At 34.2% G+C, this 21,803-nt stretch overlaps 2 protein-coding genes across 2 annotated transcripts; both read left to right on the forward strand.

Moving 5' to 3' along the window:
- The first annotated feature begins 10,746 nt into the window (after positions 1–10,746).
- Positions 10,747–11,803, forward strand: LOC106720422. Its single transcript, XM_014515120.2, has 3 exons — positions 10,747–10,900; positions 11,075–11,329; positions 11,645–11,803. The coding sequence occupies exons 1-3, from the start codon at positions 10,747–10,749 to the stop codon at positions 11,773–11,775; spliced, it is 540 nt and encodes a 179-aa protein (XP_014370606.2). The 3' UTR covers positions 11,776–11,803.
- Positions 11,804–18,551: 6,748 nt separating this feature from the next.
- On the forward strand, positions 18,552–21,413 carry LOC123723550. Its single transcript, XM_045686612.1, has 2 exons — positions 18,552–20,110; positions 20,594–21,413. The coding sequence occupies exons 1-2, from the start codon at positions 18,552–18,554 to the stop codon at positions 21,411–21,413; spliced, it is 2,379 nt and encodes a 792-aa protein (XP_045542568.1).
- Positions 21,414–21,803: the final 390 nt, after the last annotated feature.

Consider the following 21,803-nt stretch of genomic DNA (forward strand, 5'->3'; position numbering starts at 1 on the left):
TAATACGGTGCGTTCAGTTATAATAGTGCCAGTGCACATGTAGAATAGCGCGTCGTCCAGCAAGGCGACCACGTAAGGGTGTTCCTCCGCTACCATTTCTATTGTCCTCCAATCTTTAGGATTCACTTCTTGTGCAACCATTCTCGGAACAATGACTAGCCATAAGTATATATTAGCAATTGTTTGTAAAACTAATACCATAATCGATTTATATTGTTGATATAAATGGGCATTTTTCACCAAATATAAATTTAATTTCAAAAAGCATTATACATTAAATAAATCAAAACAAACAATGACTGTACTTTGATGGTTCTTTGACAGTTTAATAAAATATGTGATCAAAGAGTAATATTAGTACGTAGGAAAATAAAATTGTATGAAAAAGAGTAATTTAATTCATCACATTTCATTATAATGTACAGTGGTAGATCCCGCAACAACAATATTTGTTGGGTGCACGAATTGGCCGGGTCGACCGGTGTTATTGCACTGTCGAGACAGGCGTGAAGTGGAAGCAATTCCGCGTTTCGTCTGAGTGTGGTACCGGAGGCCTAATTTTAGTCCTCTTTCCCTCCCCACTCTTTTCTTATTAGGAAAGTATGGGAAGGGGAAGTGGATTTGGCGGAGGAGAGGACGCATAGGAAAGAGAAATATCCTCTTTCTGTGCGTCCTCTTCTCCGTTGATTAAAGGTAGGCAGCGCATCTGCATTTGCGGATGTCTATGGCCACCGGTCGTCTCGCTATTGTGGCGAATCCAGGTGGCCGTTTGCTCGTTTGTCACCATATGATATATAAAAAAATTATAATCAATGAACTGGAGTCAAAAAAATTAAATATGTTCGTTAGAATACCTACGCATAGACCACGATAGCCCGTAGTAAGATTAAGGCCTTCAAATTGGTAATGCATTTTAACAACCGAACCTGTTATATTTTTGTTTCAAGAACTTTAAAGTAAAAGCCGTTGTTAAGGCCGTGTTTCCATTGATATAAAACGACGACGTAATGTGCAAATTAGAATCTGAAATACACTTAACGTTTGCTTCCTATTAAGCGAATTAATGACACCAAAGTCTTTACAATATACTGGGATGATGTAGACGTATTTATGTTTCTGCGTTACGGCTTAAGTAAAATATAGGGTATAGCATTTTATTTTTGCCTAGTAGCCTCACGTTAACTTTGTCGCCTTCTTCGCTTAAAGCAAGTTAAACTGTATCCCCTTTAAACATCCGTTCCTTTATTGAATATTAGTGATGAGAAGAAATGGTTGGCCATTATCTGGTGAACCGTTTACACATTTGAGGTATTCCAAGATAAAAACATGTAATCACTAATAATTGGGCAGCTATGTAAATATTGTGTTATTTCTTTAGAAATAAATTTGCATCAATGGAAAGCAGCTTTTTAACAATTGGTTTGCTTCCATTCAAATACATACAAAAGAGCTTTTGTTAAAATCGCCAGAATCAAAATGTTATTACATTTAGAAAATTAATTTTGTATTATGATTTATTTGATATCAAAGGAACAATAAGATATTCATATTCCTTTTGATCTATTCCTTTGTATCCCGTTCGGCATAAAAGTCAGAAAGATGACATAATGTTGTCTGAAACATGTTGACTTTTAGAGCTCAGCAAAATGTTGTCTTTTCGATAACTTTTTGCCGATGTCATTTTAAAGCAATCTCAATGATAACTAAATGATGACTTTTCGAGAACATATTTTTTTGTTAATAAAACTTTTAAAAATTTTCAGATTTCTGCTATTTTCAGATTTATTGAATTTCCTTAATAATCATTTTTAAAAAACAATTCTAATTTGTTACTTTTTCAAAAATAAATTTGGTGTTCAATTCAAAAATAATTCGAAATTGGAATATACGAAAAATTAAATTGTTAGTACTTTTCGCGACAACAGCGGCCATTTTGTTCTATACGGACCTCTCACTCATCCATTAAAGAGTGATTGTTGACAAGCGTGAATTGCATCGTAATTCGTTCGGCATTGCTAAGTGTTTTTATTCAATTATTACAACATAAACGTATTATTTTTGACTTAACATACTGGTTGAAAATATAATTAATAGTATTTGTGATTCTTATTATTCAGTTAGTTATCAAGAATTTAATTGCCGAACATATAAACTTGTAAGTATGAATATAGGTTATAAACACAATTTTTCATATTTTATAACTAATTAAATTATTTAAAATTGTTGTAAGACGATGCTCGTCGCTATTTTAATTAAATGCAGTTTAAATATTTTACTTTTTAAAATATTTCTAACTTTAAACATTTGTATACAATTTTGTTCATTTATTTCATACATTCATACATAATTAAAAAAAAACTTATCAGCATCGTCTTTGTAAAAGTGTCTGATAAAATTTAGAATGCGCTAAAATTTAATGAATATTTTCAATTTTTTGATTTGATATTTTTTTTAGGATTCAACACAAGATGTAAAAGTAAGAAACTAAAAGTAGAAAGAGGATAATATCGTCAAGTTCTTCTGATAATGAGGGTATGTAACAAATAAAGTTGTTCAATTATACATAATTATTTTGTTCCTTATTAATAAAACACTTTATTTTCAGATAGCGGAATAAATAATATACCAATGCCACCTGCCACGTACGTGAGCCAAAAGGATCAGCAACCACCATCAACATTTAAAACTCCTATATCATTACTTGAGCCGTAAAAGTATTTATAATTTTAATAATAAGATTATTTATATTGGTATGTCATATCGTTATTATTCATTGTGTTATCAAATAAACAATAATTAAACCTATTTTCCATGTCAATTTTAATTTTACACTAGCCTCTTAATTTTAACATAAAAACGTTAACTTTATGATCTCTAGAAAATGTTATCTTTCTGATATCTTTTTAATGATCTCTAAAAGATGGCGCTAGATGGCTCATAAGAGAGCTTTATGTTAACTTTATGTTAACTTTATGTTGACTTTTTGGTTATCATTTCTGATATCAGATCTTGAATAATGTTAACATTAAGAGAACTTTATGCTATCTTCTTGCCGAAAGGGATCTCATCAAATTTTCTTACCGTACTACATATTCTTACAACCTCTTCTACGAATTATTATAGTAAAACGAAATATTAGTTCATTCTTGCGAACATGAGTCAAGTTTGTTTTTTGTTTTTTTAACAACAGTCACTCACTTCTAAAAAAAGAAGCTTTCTATTGCTGAAAGGTTTTGTAAAAATGTTTTTTTTTGAGTTTATTCGTAACAAACAGACTATAGAATCTTTTCACTCTAATTATACTAAGTGCTTGTATATCCTTATAAAATTAAGCAAACATATAAGTTTTAAATGCCATAGATTTTAAATTTGGGACGTCAGGAATCGGTAATGATTCATATAGTAAATACCCTGGTTGATTTCTGTTAAAGACACTGGTTGAAGATTTTTAACTACATCATAGAGTTTTTATTTACAGATATGTCATATGTCATTATATTTTAATTAGTTATGTCAAGTGTCATTGTTTTTCTAACTTTTCTTATAATATTAATTTTGATTAAAATAAATCCTTAAAATACGGACTTTAATATGGTAGCAGAGCGTTAGCGTTACCATGAACAAATTTGAAATTAATATTGGAAAGTTGGAATGTGCTGCAAACTGGCCAACCTGGAAACATAAGGTAACCCTACTGCTTCGAGGTTCGGCAAATGATTTGGAACGAGCAATAAATGGTACCTTAAAGAAGCCAGTGCTATCTGACAATGATGTTGCGTCAGAGGAAGCAAGGGCTGCTTATGAAAAAGCTCTTAAGAAGTATCATGAAATTGACTGCGTAGCACAGCTGGTACTCACAGCAAATATGTCTGATGAAAATGTACAGAAAATTATGAGATTTCGTACTGCTCAAGAAGTATGGGACGAGCTTCACCGTCTCTATGATGGAACTTCCGAAGACCGATCGTATGATTTATGTATGCAATTCTTCAGTTACAAAAAGAATCCTGAACACGACATGACTACCCATCTGTCTAAGATCAAGAACCTCTGGTTTGAATTGAAGACTGAACTAGCGAAAGATGAGAAGTCTGATCTCCCGGATATATTGTTAATATGCAAAATACTTGACACATTACCGGAAGCCTATTTCTCATTCAAGTCGAGTTGGATTTTACTGTCGAAGAAGAATCGTACTGTAGAAAGTCTTACGTCTCAACTGTGTGCTCATGAAAAAGCATTACTTTGCAAAAATGAAGACACTGCTGCTGAAGCTTTAGTGACTTCAAGCAATAGAGATGAAGTCAAACGGAAAGGGAAGAAGCTGAAATGCCCATATTGTAAGCAAATTGGACATAAAATAAAGAACTGCTCAAAATGGATTTCTGCGGGAAGACCTCCCAAGCCAACAGTCTCTCAAAATACCAACCAAACTAACCTTTTGGCAATGCAAATCACTACTAGTCAAGCTATGAATACTGTAGTTGAAGATCCAAATAACTGGTATGTCGACAATGGTGCCACTCATCACGTCACCTTTCGCAACGACATTTTTGCCACTTTTGAATACTTCAAACAAGATAACACAGTGACAACAGCAAGTGGTACGATTAAAGCTATTGGAAAAGGAGCGGTTGATATAATTTCCACTGTAAACGGCAAAAGGTTAAATATTAGACTTCATGATGTCTGGTATGTTCCTGAAATTAAAAGAAATCTCTTCTCAGTTCTTGCTGCACAAGACATGTTAGATAAAAGCAAATTCATATCAAAGAGAGAAGTTTGTTATCTGAAAGTGAACGACAAAGTTAAATTAGTTGGAAAACGAGTGAAGAACGGAGGGCTGTACAAGTTAAATATTCAATGTTTAACAAACATCACTCCTAACATAAACACTGTTGAAGCAACTGATAACGTCCTGCAACTTTATCATGAAAGGTTTGCCCACCAAAGTAAAAGGCATGTTAAGAAGGTTATTGAACACGAGCTTGGACTCAAAGTTAATCTGGACTCTGAATTATGCACTGGCTGTATTTATGGAAAAATGCACAGACGAAAATTTGGGACTAGAGAACGAGCCAAGACACCAGGAGAGGTCATTCATACTGACGTTTGTGGACCTTTTCCAGAATCCTTCAACAAAAATAAGTACTTCGTACTATTCAAAGATGATTTTACCAAATATCGTCACGTATTCTGTATCAAACATAAGTCTGAAGTACATTTAAAACTACAGCAAGTACTACAAGAATACAAAGTGGCCGGATATTTAGTTAAAGAGATCATCTCGGACAATGGAGGAGAATTTGACAATGAGAAAGTGAGAAAAATACTTCGACAGGAAGGTACATCTCAAAGACTTACAATGCCATATACGCCGCAACAAAATGGAAGCAGCGAGCGTGAAAACCGGACATTAGTCGAGGCCGCCAGAAGTATGATGCACGCTCAACAATTACCCGTTGCCGCCTGGGCTGAATTAATATCAACTGCGACGTACATCCTCAACAGGACTGGACCTACTCCAGTACCAAATAAATCTCCATATGAACTCTGGTTTAATAAGAAGCCATCAATCAAACATCTGAGAATAATTGGCTCAGAATGCTATGCACATGTTCCTAAGCAGAAGCGGAAAAAGATGTCTAAGAACGCTGAAAGATGTATATTGATTGGCTATGATGGAGATGATGGTTACCGTCTTCTAAAACGTGAACAAAATGGAAAATTCACTTTGATCAGATCTAGAGATGTTTTGTTCAATGAAAATGTCATTAAATCTATTGGTCTCGAGGAACCTGAAGTTTTTGAAGAATCTTCTGTTGAAATTGAGCTATCTTCAAACAACGACAATCATAAAATGCATGAAGCAAGGGAGGAAGAACGTGAGAAACAATGCGAGCCAGAATTTAATCTGCCAATATCTGAAGTTGAATCTCAATCCGAAGTTCACATTGAACCCACTTGTGATGTGCCTCAACCATTTAATGATTTACCTGACCAAACTGAAAATGAACATGAAGAATCAAATGACGAACAAATCTTTGAGCATGATATACATGAAGATGAGATACCTGTTGAATCGAGAATACAATTGAGAGATAGATCTCAACTACGACCACCAGTTCGATATGATGATTATGTTTTGATGTCTGCAGCAAATGTTTTATCAAATGGTGAAGATCCAAAGACATATCAAGAAGCCCTTGCAAGTCCAGAAAAGAATCAATGGATTCAAGCTATGAATAGTGAAATGAAATCACTTAAAGAGATGAAAACTTGGATTTTAGTGCCACTACCTAAAGGCAGAAAGCCAGTTTCATGCAAATGGGTATACAAAACTAAAACAAACGCTGATGGATCTCTTGATAAATTTAAAGCAAGGCTAGTAGCTCGTGGCTATACACAAAGAAAAGGCATTGATTACGAAGAGACATTTAGCCCAGTTGCCAAAATGGCTACAATACGTTCTGTATTAAGCATAGCTGCAAATGAAGGACTAACGCTAACACAATTCGACGTGTCAACAGCTTTTCTGAATGGATCGTTATCTGAGGAAATCTTCATGAAACAACCTGAGGGTTATAATGATGGTTCAAATAACGTATGCAAGCTGATGAGAAGCCTTTATGGTTTAAAACAAGCGCCACGGTGCTGGAACAAATGCATCGTTGATTATCTAACATCTATTAACTTCAAGCAATGTGATAATGATAACTGTTTATTTATAAGAAACACAAGGAACTCAAAAATCATATTGGTTTTATACGTAGATGATGGTTTGATTGCTTCAAGCAACCTACTTGAATCAAAAAGAGTTATGAAGGAGCTGACACGACGTTTCAAAATAACTGTCAAAGCAGCAACTTACTTCCTTGGTCTAGAAATAAAAAAAACAGAGTCTAGTATTAAACTCTCTCAAAAGAATTATACAGAAAAGCTCTTAATACGTTTTGGAATGAGTGATTGTAAAGCGGTTACAACACCTATTATCAAAGAAGACTTGGAGAAAGAGTCAATAGATGAAATTACATTTCCTTATAGAGAAGCTGTAGGAGCCTTGGCCTATCTTATGGTTGGAAGTAGACCAGACCTAGCTTATGCTATAAGTGTGGTATCTAGAGCATTAGATAAGCCCACTCCTGCAGATGTTTCAAGGGTCAAGAGAATCTTAAGATACATTAAGGGAACCCTGGACTACGGTATTGTCTACAAAAAGGAATATAAGACAGGAATCCTAGAATGCTATAGTGATTCAGATCATGCGGGTGATGCCACCACAGGACGTTCAACGTCTGGAATTTTATGTTTATATTCAGGAGCAGCAATTTCATGGTGCAGTCGTAGACAGACTTGTGTTGCCATATCCAGCACGGAAGCTGAACTAGTTGCTGCTAGCGAAGCAGCTCGAGAGATAATCTGGCTGAAAAGATTATTTAACGAAATATCAACTCTCAAAGAGGTACCTAAACTCAAAGTTGATAATGATGCAGCTGTAAAGATTGCTAAAAATCCTGAAATGCATAGAAGAATTAAACATATTGCTATACGACATTTCTACATAAGAGAACTCGTAGAAAATGGTGATATTACTGTAGAGTATGTACCGACAGAATTTCAATTGGCGGATATTCTGACAAAAGCGGTCCACAGACCAAAGCTTCTTCAGATATCCAAAGAAATTGGACTCACAATGATGTAGTCAAAAAGGGAGGATGTTAAAGACACTGGTTGAAGATTTTTAACTACATCATAGAGTTTTTATTTACAGATATGTCATATGTCATTATATTTTAATTAGTTATGTCAAGTGTCATTGTTTTTCTAACTTTTCTTATAATATTAATTTTGATTAAAATAAATCCTTAAAATACGGACTTTAATAATTTCCTCATTTATAATGCAATTGTTCTCCCGAGGGTAATGTAATAAACTATAGGATGGAGTTAGCTATGCTGATTGAAAAGAAGATAATACAAATTAAGCAAATTTAAGATTCAATTATAATTTAAAAGGATTAATCCATAATTAAATAATATATTAATAAATTAAATAACTTTAGTATAATTTAAGTCTATATTGTCTCAAAACAATTAGAATTTTCAATATATCGAGTAAATGATCTTTTTGCTCGACTGATTACTCGACTTATTTGGGTGTAAAGCATTTCACGTGTCACTATTCTATTGTACACCAAGGGCTTTACCATAAAAAACTTAGTGTTTCAAATACATTTAAACTTAAATATACGTCAAGCTTATTATACCGTGAATCCAGCGCCCGGCGCGGATTTTTGACAAATCATGTTTACCTACTGAAACATTATTACGCGCAAGCTTGCGAAATGCGATCTTTACCAATAAATAATGAAGTGCTTATACCGAAAGCGTTGTAGTGATACTTATTTATGGTGAAATATATAACCACATTGATGTGAAATACCAATTAACGGCTATCAAAGGGTTAAAACAAGTATTGAATTAAACAGTGTAACAGTTTTTTTTTGGAGTAATACAGAAAAAGTCTAGCGATTGAACCTATATTGACGAGTCAACCTCATTCATCAATATTCGATTTGTATTCTTTATCAAAGTGTTACATGGTGCTGTCCATGGCATTATTGATTATTGTTTAAACAACTAAATTAAAACTACAAAATTGTATTAAATATTTTTTAAGTTATGTATTCAAGACAGGCCGGAGATACATTTTGGTAAATCTCTCACAAAACGAGTTCATGTCGAGCGTATGTAGGATTAGTGTAAGCTCTCGGAAGTGTTTTGTTTTATTGCCTCTTTGCAGGAAAACGTGTAGCGGTTTTTTAAATAACAAACGTTATAAGCTAAGGAAAGCCAAACGAAATCAAACAAGTTCATGGAATGATATAAGCTCAAGGTATAGATAACTTAATTAAAATTGAGAAATAATTTCAGATATAATAATAATAATATATAAACAGATAATTTCAGCAAAAGAGTAGCCTAAAATATGCCTAAAAATCGGTTCAGCCGTTTTGGAGATTACGAATCCGACTTTGTTAACAGACAGACAAAAATTTTAAAATTGGTTATTGTTATACATCAAATACAGCATGTGTACGAAATATGTTTTTTTTATATTGAGTACAGACACTACAATTGTATTACATGTAATAGATTGAATTCCTTATTTTGAACGATCCGTTTATCAATTCTCAGTAGTAACTAAGTTAAATTAACTACTATTATTCTTTATTTTAAATTTTAACTAGTTTATAACCTAAAATTGACTAAATTAAATGCCGTATAGAGAGAATGAATACTTCGTTACCTGAATTTGTTTAGTAAACGAATGAAATGTGTATTTCGTGCAATTCAATTCCTTCGTTAACGCCTTCGTACTCTGATTTAACTTCATTTATTTACGTACAAATATAAATTTTCAGCGAGATCTGTTCAGCTGTTCTGAAGATAGCTTCTAACAAATATCCATCTAAAATTTATAATATACTAGCTGTCGTACGCGATGTCGTTCGCGGGGAATTAAAAAATATTATAAGTAGCCTATGTGTTCTTTCAAAAGTTCTGGAGGTATCTTTTAACAAACATCCATTCATCGATCCATCCATCTAAACATTCGCATTTCTTATAATAGTAGTAGGATTTAGTAAGATAACGTTGAACTATTTTGAAGATTCGGATGTAAAATAATGAAAACGAGTGATTTCCAGCACCTTCCTTATCCCAATGCTTGTTCAACTTACATACATATTATATGTCTTGTTTAATGTGATAATGAAATAAGCTTATTTTTCAGCAACAGAAACCAATATCGTCTCACAATAATCTTATTGCAGGGGAAAAAATTTCCGATATGTGATCACATCCGCAACATGCTTAGCGACAAGGGGGCGATCGGCGAGGGATGAGGGGGCGCGACTCAGATGAGTGGAGGGGCAAGGTTCGCGGGGTGAGGGGATCACAATGTTGTCTTTTACTCACACATGACATGTTAAAATTACATTTATGCTTAATACTATAAGCAACATACATGTTACAAAATTTGGAAAAATGATAAAAAGTTGTTATTATTTTTTCGATCTAAATATAAGGACAAACTTATGATAATTATTTTGTTGGGGAACAAATCTATGCAAATGCTGTATCGATTTATATAAATAATATGTTACATTATTTTATTTCCTTTTTACGTTTCCTAAGTGATGTTTGTTAAAATTAAACAACAAAACCACAATTTTTTCAAATTTACATAACTTTAAAAATAAATCACTGTTATGTTAATATCAATAAATTGTACAAAACTGGAAACCTGCATCAAAGCAATCACCTGCGTAGTAAATCTGATAAATTTAATTGAATTTATGATGATATTACATTCGTGAAACCGTTGACATTTCATATTTTAAAACCATGAATGTATTTGTTTGTGTTACAATAAAGTTATTATTTATTTTTCATTGTAAGTTATAACCAATTATGTGGTGAAATGTTTAAATAAGATCTTTTAACATGTTTTATGCATATATCTTTACAAAACCCGATAAATTATTGGGTTAAGTTTACATTGAAAGTTGAAGTTTATTCTTGAAAAAGAAACAACTATCGTAAACATATTGTTCTTTGTTCTTTTCCAAGAGAACAAAAGGGATGATAGTATGTTTTTTATCCAGTGTTTCACTAGTGGAAACTCACATTTAAACAATATTATTTACTCGCAAAATCTTGATTTACAGATATCAGAATAAATATGAGTGATCCAGAATGTTCTTCAATATCTTGTTCCAATGTATTTGACGAGGTTTGCGGTGTGGTGCGCACTACCAATGGAATCAGCGTCGTCAGACTCTTCCATAATGCATGCCATTTGAAAAGGATTAAATGCAAACTTAAGCCATACATAGGTAACTAAACAGTGACTGATATATTAACGCGACAAATTGTTACATAGTGAATGAGTAATAATCAAGTTTCGACGTCTTGATCTCTAAAACTTCTATAAGTGAGAAATAGAAACCTATATAAGAGAACCTTGTTTATAAAATGTAGGTTACTTTAAATATAAAATAATATTACAGATGTACATCAAGTTGCTGACAGATTCTGTGACATTAAGCATAGAGTCAAATATTCGTATAACAGCGGGCGAAGGGTTAATGATTTTAGTATAGTTGGTGCTCATCAGGCCTGCAACCATACTTGTCCCACATTTTGTGTTGATACTTATGAACCTGCATGCGCACAAATTTGGAAACCTAACATGGAGTCATATAATTATAGGCCCATGATCAACCATTGTCATATTGATTTAATTTCCTGCGCCTTAGGTGTCAGTAAGTATTTGGTCTATTCAATCGATCCAATTAGCACTTATTATGTAAAAGAGACCCTTGATGGGGCATTATTCTAGAATGGTGTAACGACAAGATAATCGAAGATCTTTTCCCAATTAAGCGTTTTAATTGGTTTATAATGTTTAATATTTTTAGGTTCATTAATTTTTAGAAAAAAAAATCTTACAAAAATTTTATCTTTTAATAGTTGTTTATTTTTCACAGGCAATGTTAATTTTTTTTTGTATTTTAATACAATTTCTGGACGTGAAATAACAAAGAGGAAAAGAAACAAGCTAATCTCTTATGTTACAGATGTTACAATACAGCCTTTGGGCAAATGTTACAAGAATCCATCGGGATTATTGTTCATGACGCAAGTTGCGGCTTTGAAATCTTTGAAGTTAATCGATGAACATCCTTCTAACTATCCGAAAAAAGGTTGACTTAACATAACTAAGTTAGTAACTGACCAAAAGAGTGACATTGCGAACTTATTTTTTCAATTCCTTCTTATTTAAAGTTGATTTTGATGTCTATTAATTAAAGTCTAGTTTATATGGCAATTACGAGTATTATTTGAATATTAGTGGCTTGGAAAATTAAGGTGTTGTGATATAAAGTTAAAGGGAAATTTGACACAGGGTATGATTCTTGGGATTAAACATAAATGAATTATACTCGTAATATAGCGGTTCTCACATGACCGAAATTTATACATACGGATGTGTATATATATGCAACTGCCTGTCACCTGAAATGATATGGGTTAACAGGTGACGTTTAATTTGGAAGTTGCTCGTTTATCTAAGGATTAATTTTTAATTATGCTTTAAAGTATTTCAAATCATTAGTAATAAGTATAACCATTTTCATTAAATTAATAATTACAAAAATGTTATTTAATAATTTAACCAACAAACAAAGTGGAAATAATTAATTCCCGTTACAAAACCTAATAAATAAATGTCACAGAACGTTGTTAATTTAAATAGAAAGTGTAATTCGGTTCTAGGATTACTAATTGAGATAATTGCTTGTTGTAAGAAGACAGAGAGCTTTCACACTGCTACATTTATTTCTTTAATTGAAAACAAGGAAAGAAAAATGTTCAGAGTGATCTGTTAGAAAATGTTACTATCAAGATTTTCTGTTTTATTTTCTCTTTTCTACTCTATTTCCTTTAAAAAAATAAACTTTCTTATAATTGGTTTGTTATCTCATGTTTATATTCCAGAGGGACAAGCAGAGCAAGAATTGGGAATTTGTATTTAACACGAACCTCGCTCATATCATTCGTTCTCTCATAATCATACAAGTATGTCCAGTCGAGGACATTTATTTCCTGCCCATTTTAAGTAAATGTCATCTTCTCAAAAACATATATATTGTAGCTCATATAGTGTCACTTAGTCGTTTGATAGTCAATTCTAAGCGACAACGACTTTATATCTTTGACTGTTTATTATACTTTGTTTCGTGACGAAAATTCCGTTGTTTTCTCATTGTGTATGTTGATGAGATTCAATAATAAACATGTCATTCAAATCTTAACCAGATTCAGACGGAGGTGCATTTGAAATGTTGATGTGTGACGCCGGAGTGACGCACGTCGGAATTGTTAATGCCACGACCTGCTCCCTCGGGATTCGGATCGATAATATTAATCAAATTTCACCTGCAACTGTTGTGAACGTATTGTTCTGTTTTGTTGTATATGCTTCTTATTACTATGTATTTGTTTTCCTAACAAGGGAGTATGTAACCATAAGGTCACATACAAGTCGTGTTTAGTGCAAGTGTTTTTAACCTTCAGCAGTTTTAAACAATAAAATCACACAAAACCAAAAATACTGGATGAAATAAAATGAGAGTTTTAAATTAAAAATTCGCCAGTATGAAAGACAAGTTGATTGTGGATTGGCCTCGATTTTATTGATTTGCATTTGTGTAATCAAAGCTCATAGACAATTCGTCTCTCTGCGTCAGTCTTTTGTTTTTACCCGGCCGATGTAAAATTGATCGTATACCCGGAAAGTTTTAATCCGAGTTTGTACCTTTTTATAACTTTAGGGTTTTCATTTGGCACAGAGTTATTTTAAGGTATTCATGTGTGAGAATTGTACGAACGAAGTAGTATGTCATTATGTTAATCTCAAGCCCTTGACTGATAGGTATCAGCTGAGAATATTCATTCGACATACGTTTTTCTCTGAAAAAATAAGTATTTCTGCTTTGATATGTATACCAGGAGTAAGGGATACTATAATCATACAGCCAATTCCCCTGAGGATAAAATTCGTTGTAGTTCGATAGATTTGACCCCGACCTTTATCCCTTATAACGGACGGGTAAGTTATGACAATTTGTAGAATTAATTAAAAAAAACTAGAATATGATAAAACATTTTTTTCAATCAAAAAATAGTTCAATGACACGTTGTTAAAATAAGCTACTTTTAAATTTTTCTTTTTACTACTACATTATAGTTTTCACACTAACAATTATTATTTAACCAAGGGTCGTGTTAATTGAGATTAAATTGATGTTATCATTATAAAAAAAAGTTGTAACTGAATTTTAATCTGGCTAATTATGAATATTTCAAACATATTTATAATTAATTTTCAATAAAGTTGTTGAATCCATTGTATTGAGAATGCATATCGAATTTTAGCCAGCAAAGGACAATGGGCAAATTTGTATGGAGTCTGGGCTAAATGCTCAACAGTGATGAAACCCATGCCATTTGAAAGATTATGGGGTGTTATTTAATTCATACTATGGCAGCCATGTCGAAATCGATTGCGAACATGGTGTTTTCGAGCATTCAAAAATATAATAATTACTATGGGAGTTAGTAGCATTAGCGTGTTGTGTTTTATATTTAAGAGAAAAAAAACAACATGTTTGTTTGTTTATTGCTCTATTATCATTTATTACATAGATTTAAACATTTTTTTCGAACTACAATAATATTTTAATAATATACAAACATCTGTTACATTTTTGTTTCGGTAAAAAAACAAAAATGTAACAGATTTTATTAAATGTAACAAATATTTTTGTAGTTCGAAAAAAATGTTTAAATCTATGTAATAAATGATAATAAAGCAATAAACAAACAAACATGTTGTTTTTTTTTCTCTTAAATATAAAACACAACACGCTAATGCTACTAACTCCCATAGTAATTATAATATTTTTGAATGCTCGAAAACACCATGTTCGCAATCGATTTCGACATGGCTGCCATAGTATGAATTAAATAACACCCCATAATCTTTCAAATGGCATGGCTTTCATCACTGTTGAGATCTTGGCCCAAAATGCCCATTGTCCTTTGTATAAGATTTGTTGGTATACTAACGCCCTAGAAGTTTTAAAAACGACACAATTTCCTTCAGTCTAAATTATATGTTTCCCCGAATATGTTCGACCTATTTTATTTGGTGTAATTTTACTCACGCCTCTCAGAAATTTTGATTAACACAAAAAAAGAGATATTAAATAAATGCGAGGGGATTAAAACCTTTATTCCGTAAGACATATACTCGTATTGAAATTAAAATACGTTCATGTATACTTCTTTTGTATCTCTATATATTTAGCTGTTCCATTAAAGTAGGTTTGATTACATATAATTACTCTCAGAAATGATAGTATAAAAATATCATGGCTTACACTTTAAGTTATTGTATTTAAGTAGTCCGTATAAATTCTGTTAAATTATTCAAAAACAACTCAAAGTTTTATGATTGAAGGCCAGACCCTTTGCCCTTTGGAGGAGAAAGCTTCATCCTACTATAACTTTCCTTTGCTATTCATCAAACATTGAAATTATATTTATTTTGACCAAACGCCACAAGGTTTGTGCATGAGATCGTCATTCGGTACATGTGTTTTAGATTTCAAACAGTTTAAATGGTAGATAAGATCCAACTAACATTATCATACTTTTGAGTAAATATGATTTGAAATTTAGAAGCGATATTTGTTTGGTGAATGACATGAGACTGTTTGGGTCTTTTGTGAATTTTATAATTTGCGGAATTTTATGTACGCACATATACATAACTCGATTTTCGACAAATTGTTGGTTGGATCTTTTCTGCTTAAGAGGGTCCAAATTAGTTTATTTAATATTTTGGTTACGTAAAACTTCGATAATATAACTCATTTTTGGACCCTTTAACCTTGAATAATTATATTTTAATTTAAATGGATGTTTGTTTAAAGGTTACTTCGGAACTGCTAAACGGATCTTGATGAAACTCAACACAGAGTTAGAACATAGTCTATAAGAACACATTAGCTACTTATTACGTTTTTTTAATTCGGCGCGGACAGAGTCGCGGGCAACAGCTACTTTTTTTTTAATAATAATAAATATTGCTCTTTCCTTGCGACTTATTTATAAGAATGTTTTCTATTCAATCAGCGGCACTAACTCAATTCTGCAGTTTGCTTTCACCCCCCCCCTCCCCCAGGGGAGACTTATATTGAAGTACGGAGAAAATATTCAGTCAGCCACAGTATTTATTTTAGAAAAGAAATATAGAAAGTTAGATTGGAAGGATTTCAAAGGATAGATAACGTTTGTATGGACTAGATTGATTCGAGAGTGAGTGAGGGTAACCCTAACTGATAACAACAGCTCCGTGTTTCTTGTGAATAAAAAATATTAAATCGTTATATTCTTGTAGCAATTACAGTTAAAAAGTTTCGAAAAAAGTTGTTGTGCATGTACAAATAAAGTCTTGTAAAATTATCAAAGTTTAAGTGCAAAAAGTGACTGATTTACATTTTAAACACCAAAAATTACCATAAAAATGTTAAGTACCCGCAATAACTGTTTATAATCTATATTCGGTACTGTGTTTAAAAGACTTATTCGGTTTTTTTTTTTTGTGAGAAAGGACAATGAGTAAGTGCAACGGGTGCGGAAAGTTCATGTCGCATTCCGGCGGAGGCGGAGCGGTGTGCGCCAAGTGCAAATGTGCATACCACAAACAATGTGTATCATTAGGGAAGTGCGCGGTGCCTAAAAACTGGTTGTGCAGTAACTGTTGCAAACCTACGTCGGTCCGTCAAGATGATAGCGCGGGCGCCCACGGGCCTGAGGGCGACACATCTTCGTGCACCACGCCGGAACAGTGTGAGGGATCCCCCAGTACGAACGATACTATTTTAGAGTTAACTAGTAAAGTTGAACTAATGTTTATAGAGATGAAGAGTCTTCGAAAAGAAATAAAAGATGAAATATCAAAGTACCATCATGATATAAAAGAATTGCTTCAAGAAGTTAAATACTGCAAGGCTAATATGGAAAAAATGTCTGACCGCATGGGAGAACTCGAAGGTCGAGTTTTGGCACTGGAAAACACCAAGTGTGCCCATGAAGATGATCAAGCAATGTCCACGGAGATAATAAAGTTAAGGGAAGAATTAAATGAAAAAGAACAAGAGGCGTTATTGAGTGATATTGAAATTATCGGAATCCCCGAGCAGAAGGGTGAGAACGTTGTACATATTATAAAGATGTTAGCAGCAAAAGTCGGTGAGATGCTGGACGAGCAAGACATTGTTGCGGCATATCGTGTTGGCCGTACTCAAACCGCACCTTCGGGTACTTCTGAAGATGACCGCCAGCACCATATTCGGCCAATCGTAGTGCAATGTACGCGGCGTACAGTTCGGGATCGTTTACTGCGAGCGGCCAGAGCGCGCAGATCTATTAAGACGACTGACATGAATATCTCTGGACCCCCTAAACCTATTTACATAAATGAAAGACTGACTAAGACCAATAGAAAAATCCTATATAGGGTAAAGGAAGAAGCAAAGAAGTTGAAGTGGAAGTTTGTGTGGATAAGTAACGGCCATATTCTTGCACGGAAGAAAGACAATGGTGCAGTGCGTCGCATAAGACGGGAAAGCGACATTTCTAGACTTTTTTTAGGGGCGAATGTATCAAACTAAAGTACGTGTGTTTATGTAAATATATTCCTTATTTTTTGCACAGTTTATACATAGCTAGTACAATATGTCATGATAAATCATTAACACGTTCACTGCGGATCAGGCCCAGATCGACCTGCCGCGGAATTTCAGCTGGTGCGGACGAAGAAAACTATGTCCCTCTCACTAGGTGCGGCACGATTATCTCATAAAAAATCACGGCAGGCCTTTATCGGCCTACCACGCACTGACGGTGAAAAATATCAACTCGGTGCGGCAGGGGTCTATCGCGGCCCGCCGTCCCAACAGGCGGTTGGCGACCCGATACCGCACGGAGCGCCCCGCTTCGCTAGTTAGTGTTGAGCCATCTAACTGAACTGTACGTCGGCGTCGCGTTTTTTCTTTTCGACGATAAAATTAACGACGCATGATGGCAGGAAACAAAAGAAAAATACAAATTTTGGAAAATAAACTAATTCGCGAAGCAGATAAAAGTGAGGAAATATTTTTCTTCAAGAAAAAAAATAGATATTTTCCTTCAAGAAAAAAATAGATATTTTCCTTCAAGAAAAAAAATAGGATGTGCACACAAAATCTTTGTGCGAAATGTTTTAAAGACAAGCATAAATAAATAATTAAATAAACTATTTTTCATTTCTTTTCTACAATTCTATTTTATTTTCGATATTTCCTTATTTTTGTCTTTCCCATCACTACTAAAAATACTTTCTAGTGCGGTGCTGGTCGATATCGACCCGCCACTTTCCCTGGTTCATTTCTCATTTCCTGTTTGGCAGATCCCGGGGCGAATAAACTCTAAAGAAGGTGGGTTCAAGGTTATTCTAACGGTCCAAAAAGTACACACCTATATTATGTTTTCGCAAAGTTATAGCGATTTAATCTAACCTTATGCTGGTGGGTCGAGAAAGGCCTGCCACGCACTGGCGGAAAAATCATTGGGGGCACACTTTGGCCCGCCGCCGCACCAGACGAAGGTTTAAGATTTTACTTGCCGCAGCCAAGGTGTTAATTTACTATTGTTTTTCCTCAAAATTCTTAATAAAACTTATTATAAATGGTAACCTTTTGACGCCACGTGAGGCATTTTTAATATTTTTTTCCTTAGTATCATATACGCTTCTATATTCTAAAATAAGGTTTAGGTCAAATATTTTTCAGTACCAATGCATATCAAACTGTTTTATTAATACCCAATATGTCAATCTGATTAATAACGTGTTTTATGAGCTATGTTACGAAAATGGCTAACCATAGATTTAAGTATTTAAAACTCGGACTCCTAAATGTTAGATCACTTAATACTGGATTTGACGAACTATTAATACTTATGCATGAACATAAACCAGATATACTAGCCTTAAACGAAACTTGGATCCAAGACGGTGAAGAAAAACATATTCCAGTCATTCCCAACTACCACTTAAGACATACCCCGAGGCGCACTGGCCGTCGTGGAGGAGGAGTAGGTTTCTATGTTAGATCTGGTTTGAATGTGCGTACCTGTTCTTACCCGAGTTCGGATCTCGAGCAGATGTGGCTCGAGGTATCAGTACTAGGCGGAATCAAAGTAGCGATAGGTACAGTGTACAGAGCAGAAACGGCACTTACAGTCGACAACTCCTTGGATGCTTTAAGCGAAGCAATGAATAGTTTTGCACATTGTGAGCACATTGTTATACTGACAGATTTTAATGTAGACATATCACAACCTAGTAAAGCTAATACAATCAAATTTTCAACCTTTTTAAAACAACGGAACCTGCATCAATTAGTACAAGAACCTACACGTATAACCGAAACTACTAGTACTCTCATCGACTTAGTCATAACCGATACACCAACATTACATGATAACACAGTAGTCATACATAATCCTTCACTTAGTGACCATGCGGTTATATTCTCAGAACTGAAAATAAAGCGTAATAGAGAAATTACCAAGTGTGTTATTAGACGATCGTTACATACTATTGATTGTGATACATTGTGCTCCGACGTCCAACGTGAGATCAGTTCCATAGGTGAAGTACACACAATGGAAATCGATGAACTGTTATATAGATTCAATACGATAATGATCAATGTTTTTGACAAACACGCGCCTCTACGTAAAATACGAATAAAGGAGAAGCAACGACCTTGGCTAACTGACACGATTAAAGTGATGATGTCACTTCGAAATACGGCGTTAAGACGAGCGAAAAAATCCAACTTAGAATGCCATCGCACATACTATAAGAACCTTAGGAATTTGGTGTCGAGCGCAATTTACAGAGAGAAAAAGGCTTTTTTTACTCATTACGTTAATGAGAATATCAGAGATGCAAAACGAATGTGGTGCTATCTGAAACGCTCATCAATTGTGGGCAATACTGTGCTTCCAGACATCCCTCATAATTTAAATGACCCAAATAAAATAAACAGTTTTTTCCTTGACCTACCGGGAAGTGCAGATTGTGATATCAACACCTTAACTTACTTCGAAACAAACAAATTTAATCCTGAAAACAACTTCACGCTTAAAGCACCAACTGACAACCAAATACTTAAGATTTTATCAATGATCAAGACCAATGCAGCCGGACACGACAAATTGACGATGGAAATGATCCGTATGACTTTACCTGTAACTTTTAAAATAATTAAAATTATAATAAATAAATCAATAGAATCACTCACCTTCCCTGAGCTATGGAAATTAGCCAAAGTAAAGCCGCTACCAAAATCACCCGGAGTACTGGAGTATAAAGATTTACGTCCCATTAGCATCCTACCTACCTTATCGAAAGTCCTAGAAAGGTTAGTTTGCAGCCAAGTAACGGAATTTATAGAAGAAAAGCATATTCTTCCAGATATACAGTCGGGATTTCGAAAAGGGTTCAGTACCGCGACAGCTCTGTGTCATGTAACTGACGATCTCCTATCCGCTAGCGATGAGGGGAAGGGAAGTATTCTCATTTTGCTTGACTTCTCGAGGGCTTTCGACTGTATAAATAAAAAACTGTTAATTGCAAAGTTGTCGTACTATGGATTTACCGCAAATACGTGCCAATGGTTTTCTTCTTTTCTCTCAAATAGAAAACAATTTGTGGAGTGTGTAAATGAAGAAGGAATGACGATTGCGTCAACTACTCAAAACGTGCCACGAGGAACCCCTCAGGGGTGTATATTGAGCCCTATATTATTCGCAATTTATACAGCAGACCTACAGAAGCAAATTAAATACTGCAACCTCCATTTGTACGCTGATGATACACAATTATATTACTCTTTTAATCCCAGAGACACAGACATGGCATTGGCCCACATTAACGAAGATTTGCAGACTATCGAAGAATGGGCGAAGAAGAACAATTTAACTTTGAATCCAACAAAGTGCAAGTATATGATCATAGGTACTAGAAGGCAACGAGAAAGAATTGAAAGTCATAAACCGCAAATAAAACTTCGTAACAAAATTTTAGAAAAGGTACATGCAGCAAAAAATCTGGGTCTGCAAATGGATAGTGAACTGCGCTTTGTGGATCACGTCAACACGGCTATTAGAAATGCGTTCTATCGGCTAAAAGTCCTGTACCGTGTGAGGTGCTTTCTGACAGAGAGCGTCAGGCTAAGGCTGGTGGATTCATTGATACTGTCTCGGTTCAACTACTGTGACGCAGTTTACGGACCCAGATTGTTGATTAAGACGCAGCGGGCCATACAACGTGTGCAAAATGCTTGTATGCGCTTTTGTTTTAACATACCAAGGCGGGAACACATTACTCCATACTATAACAAGTACAAGATATTAAAAATGACCGGACGCCGACTGTTGCATCTGGCTAATATTACCCATAAAGTGGTCATCTGCAATCGCCCGAAATACCTCTACGAGAAGCTAGAATGGAGAAAAGACACGTCAGTCCATCTTACTAGGTGCACTATACAAAAAAAAATGATAGTTCCAAAGCACAGTACTACTGGTTTTAGAGGTGGTTTTAAGTTTTCAGCCTCGAAGGTTTGGAACGATCTTCCTCCACCACTAAATAAAATAATATCGCATTCAGGTTTTGCAAAGAAGTACAAAAAAATTCTACTGGAGTCACAAACCAATCAATGACGTAAATAGATAAGACCTATAGAGAAACAGTTTTTTATGTATTTATATTTATATGTATATCCTTTAAACACCTTAACCTTTTTTGTTGTTTATTTCTTTATTAATTTTTTACTCTCCATATAATGTTATTGTTATTGAAAGTCAAAATTATTATTAACTTCGCACAAACATTGTTTAAAAAATTGCACTATAATTCTCTTTTTTTGTTATTTAGTTTAGTTACCCTACACCTAAGTGCATATGTTGTGAGAGCAAAGGGGCCTGCTGAAAACCAGCTCAGGGAAGGCCGATGTCGTCCCTGTATCAGCTGAGCTGGCTACCTTTTGCCACGTTTTTAATCTTTTTGTTTAATTTTTAGTTCATAAGTTTCTTTTGTGTGGCAATAAACGC

Source organism: Papilio machaon, chromosome 3 (assembly GCF_912999745.1).
Source record: "Papilio machaon chromosome 3, ilPapMach1.1, whole genome shotgun sequence".
NCBI lineage: Eukaryota > Metazoa > Arthropoda > Insecta > Lepidoptera > Papilionidae > Papilio > Papilio machaon.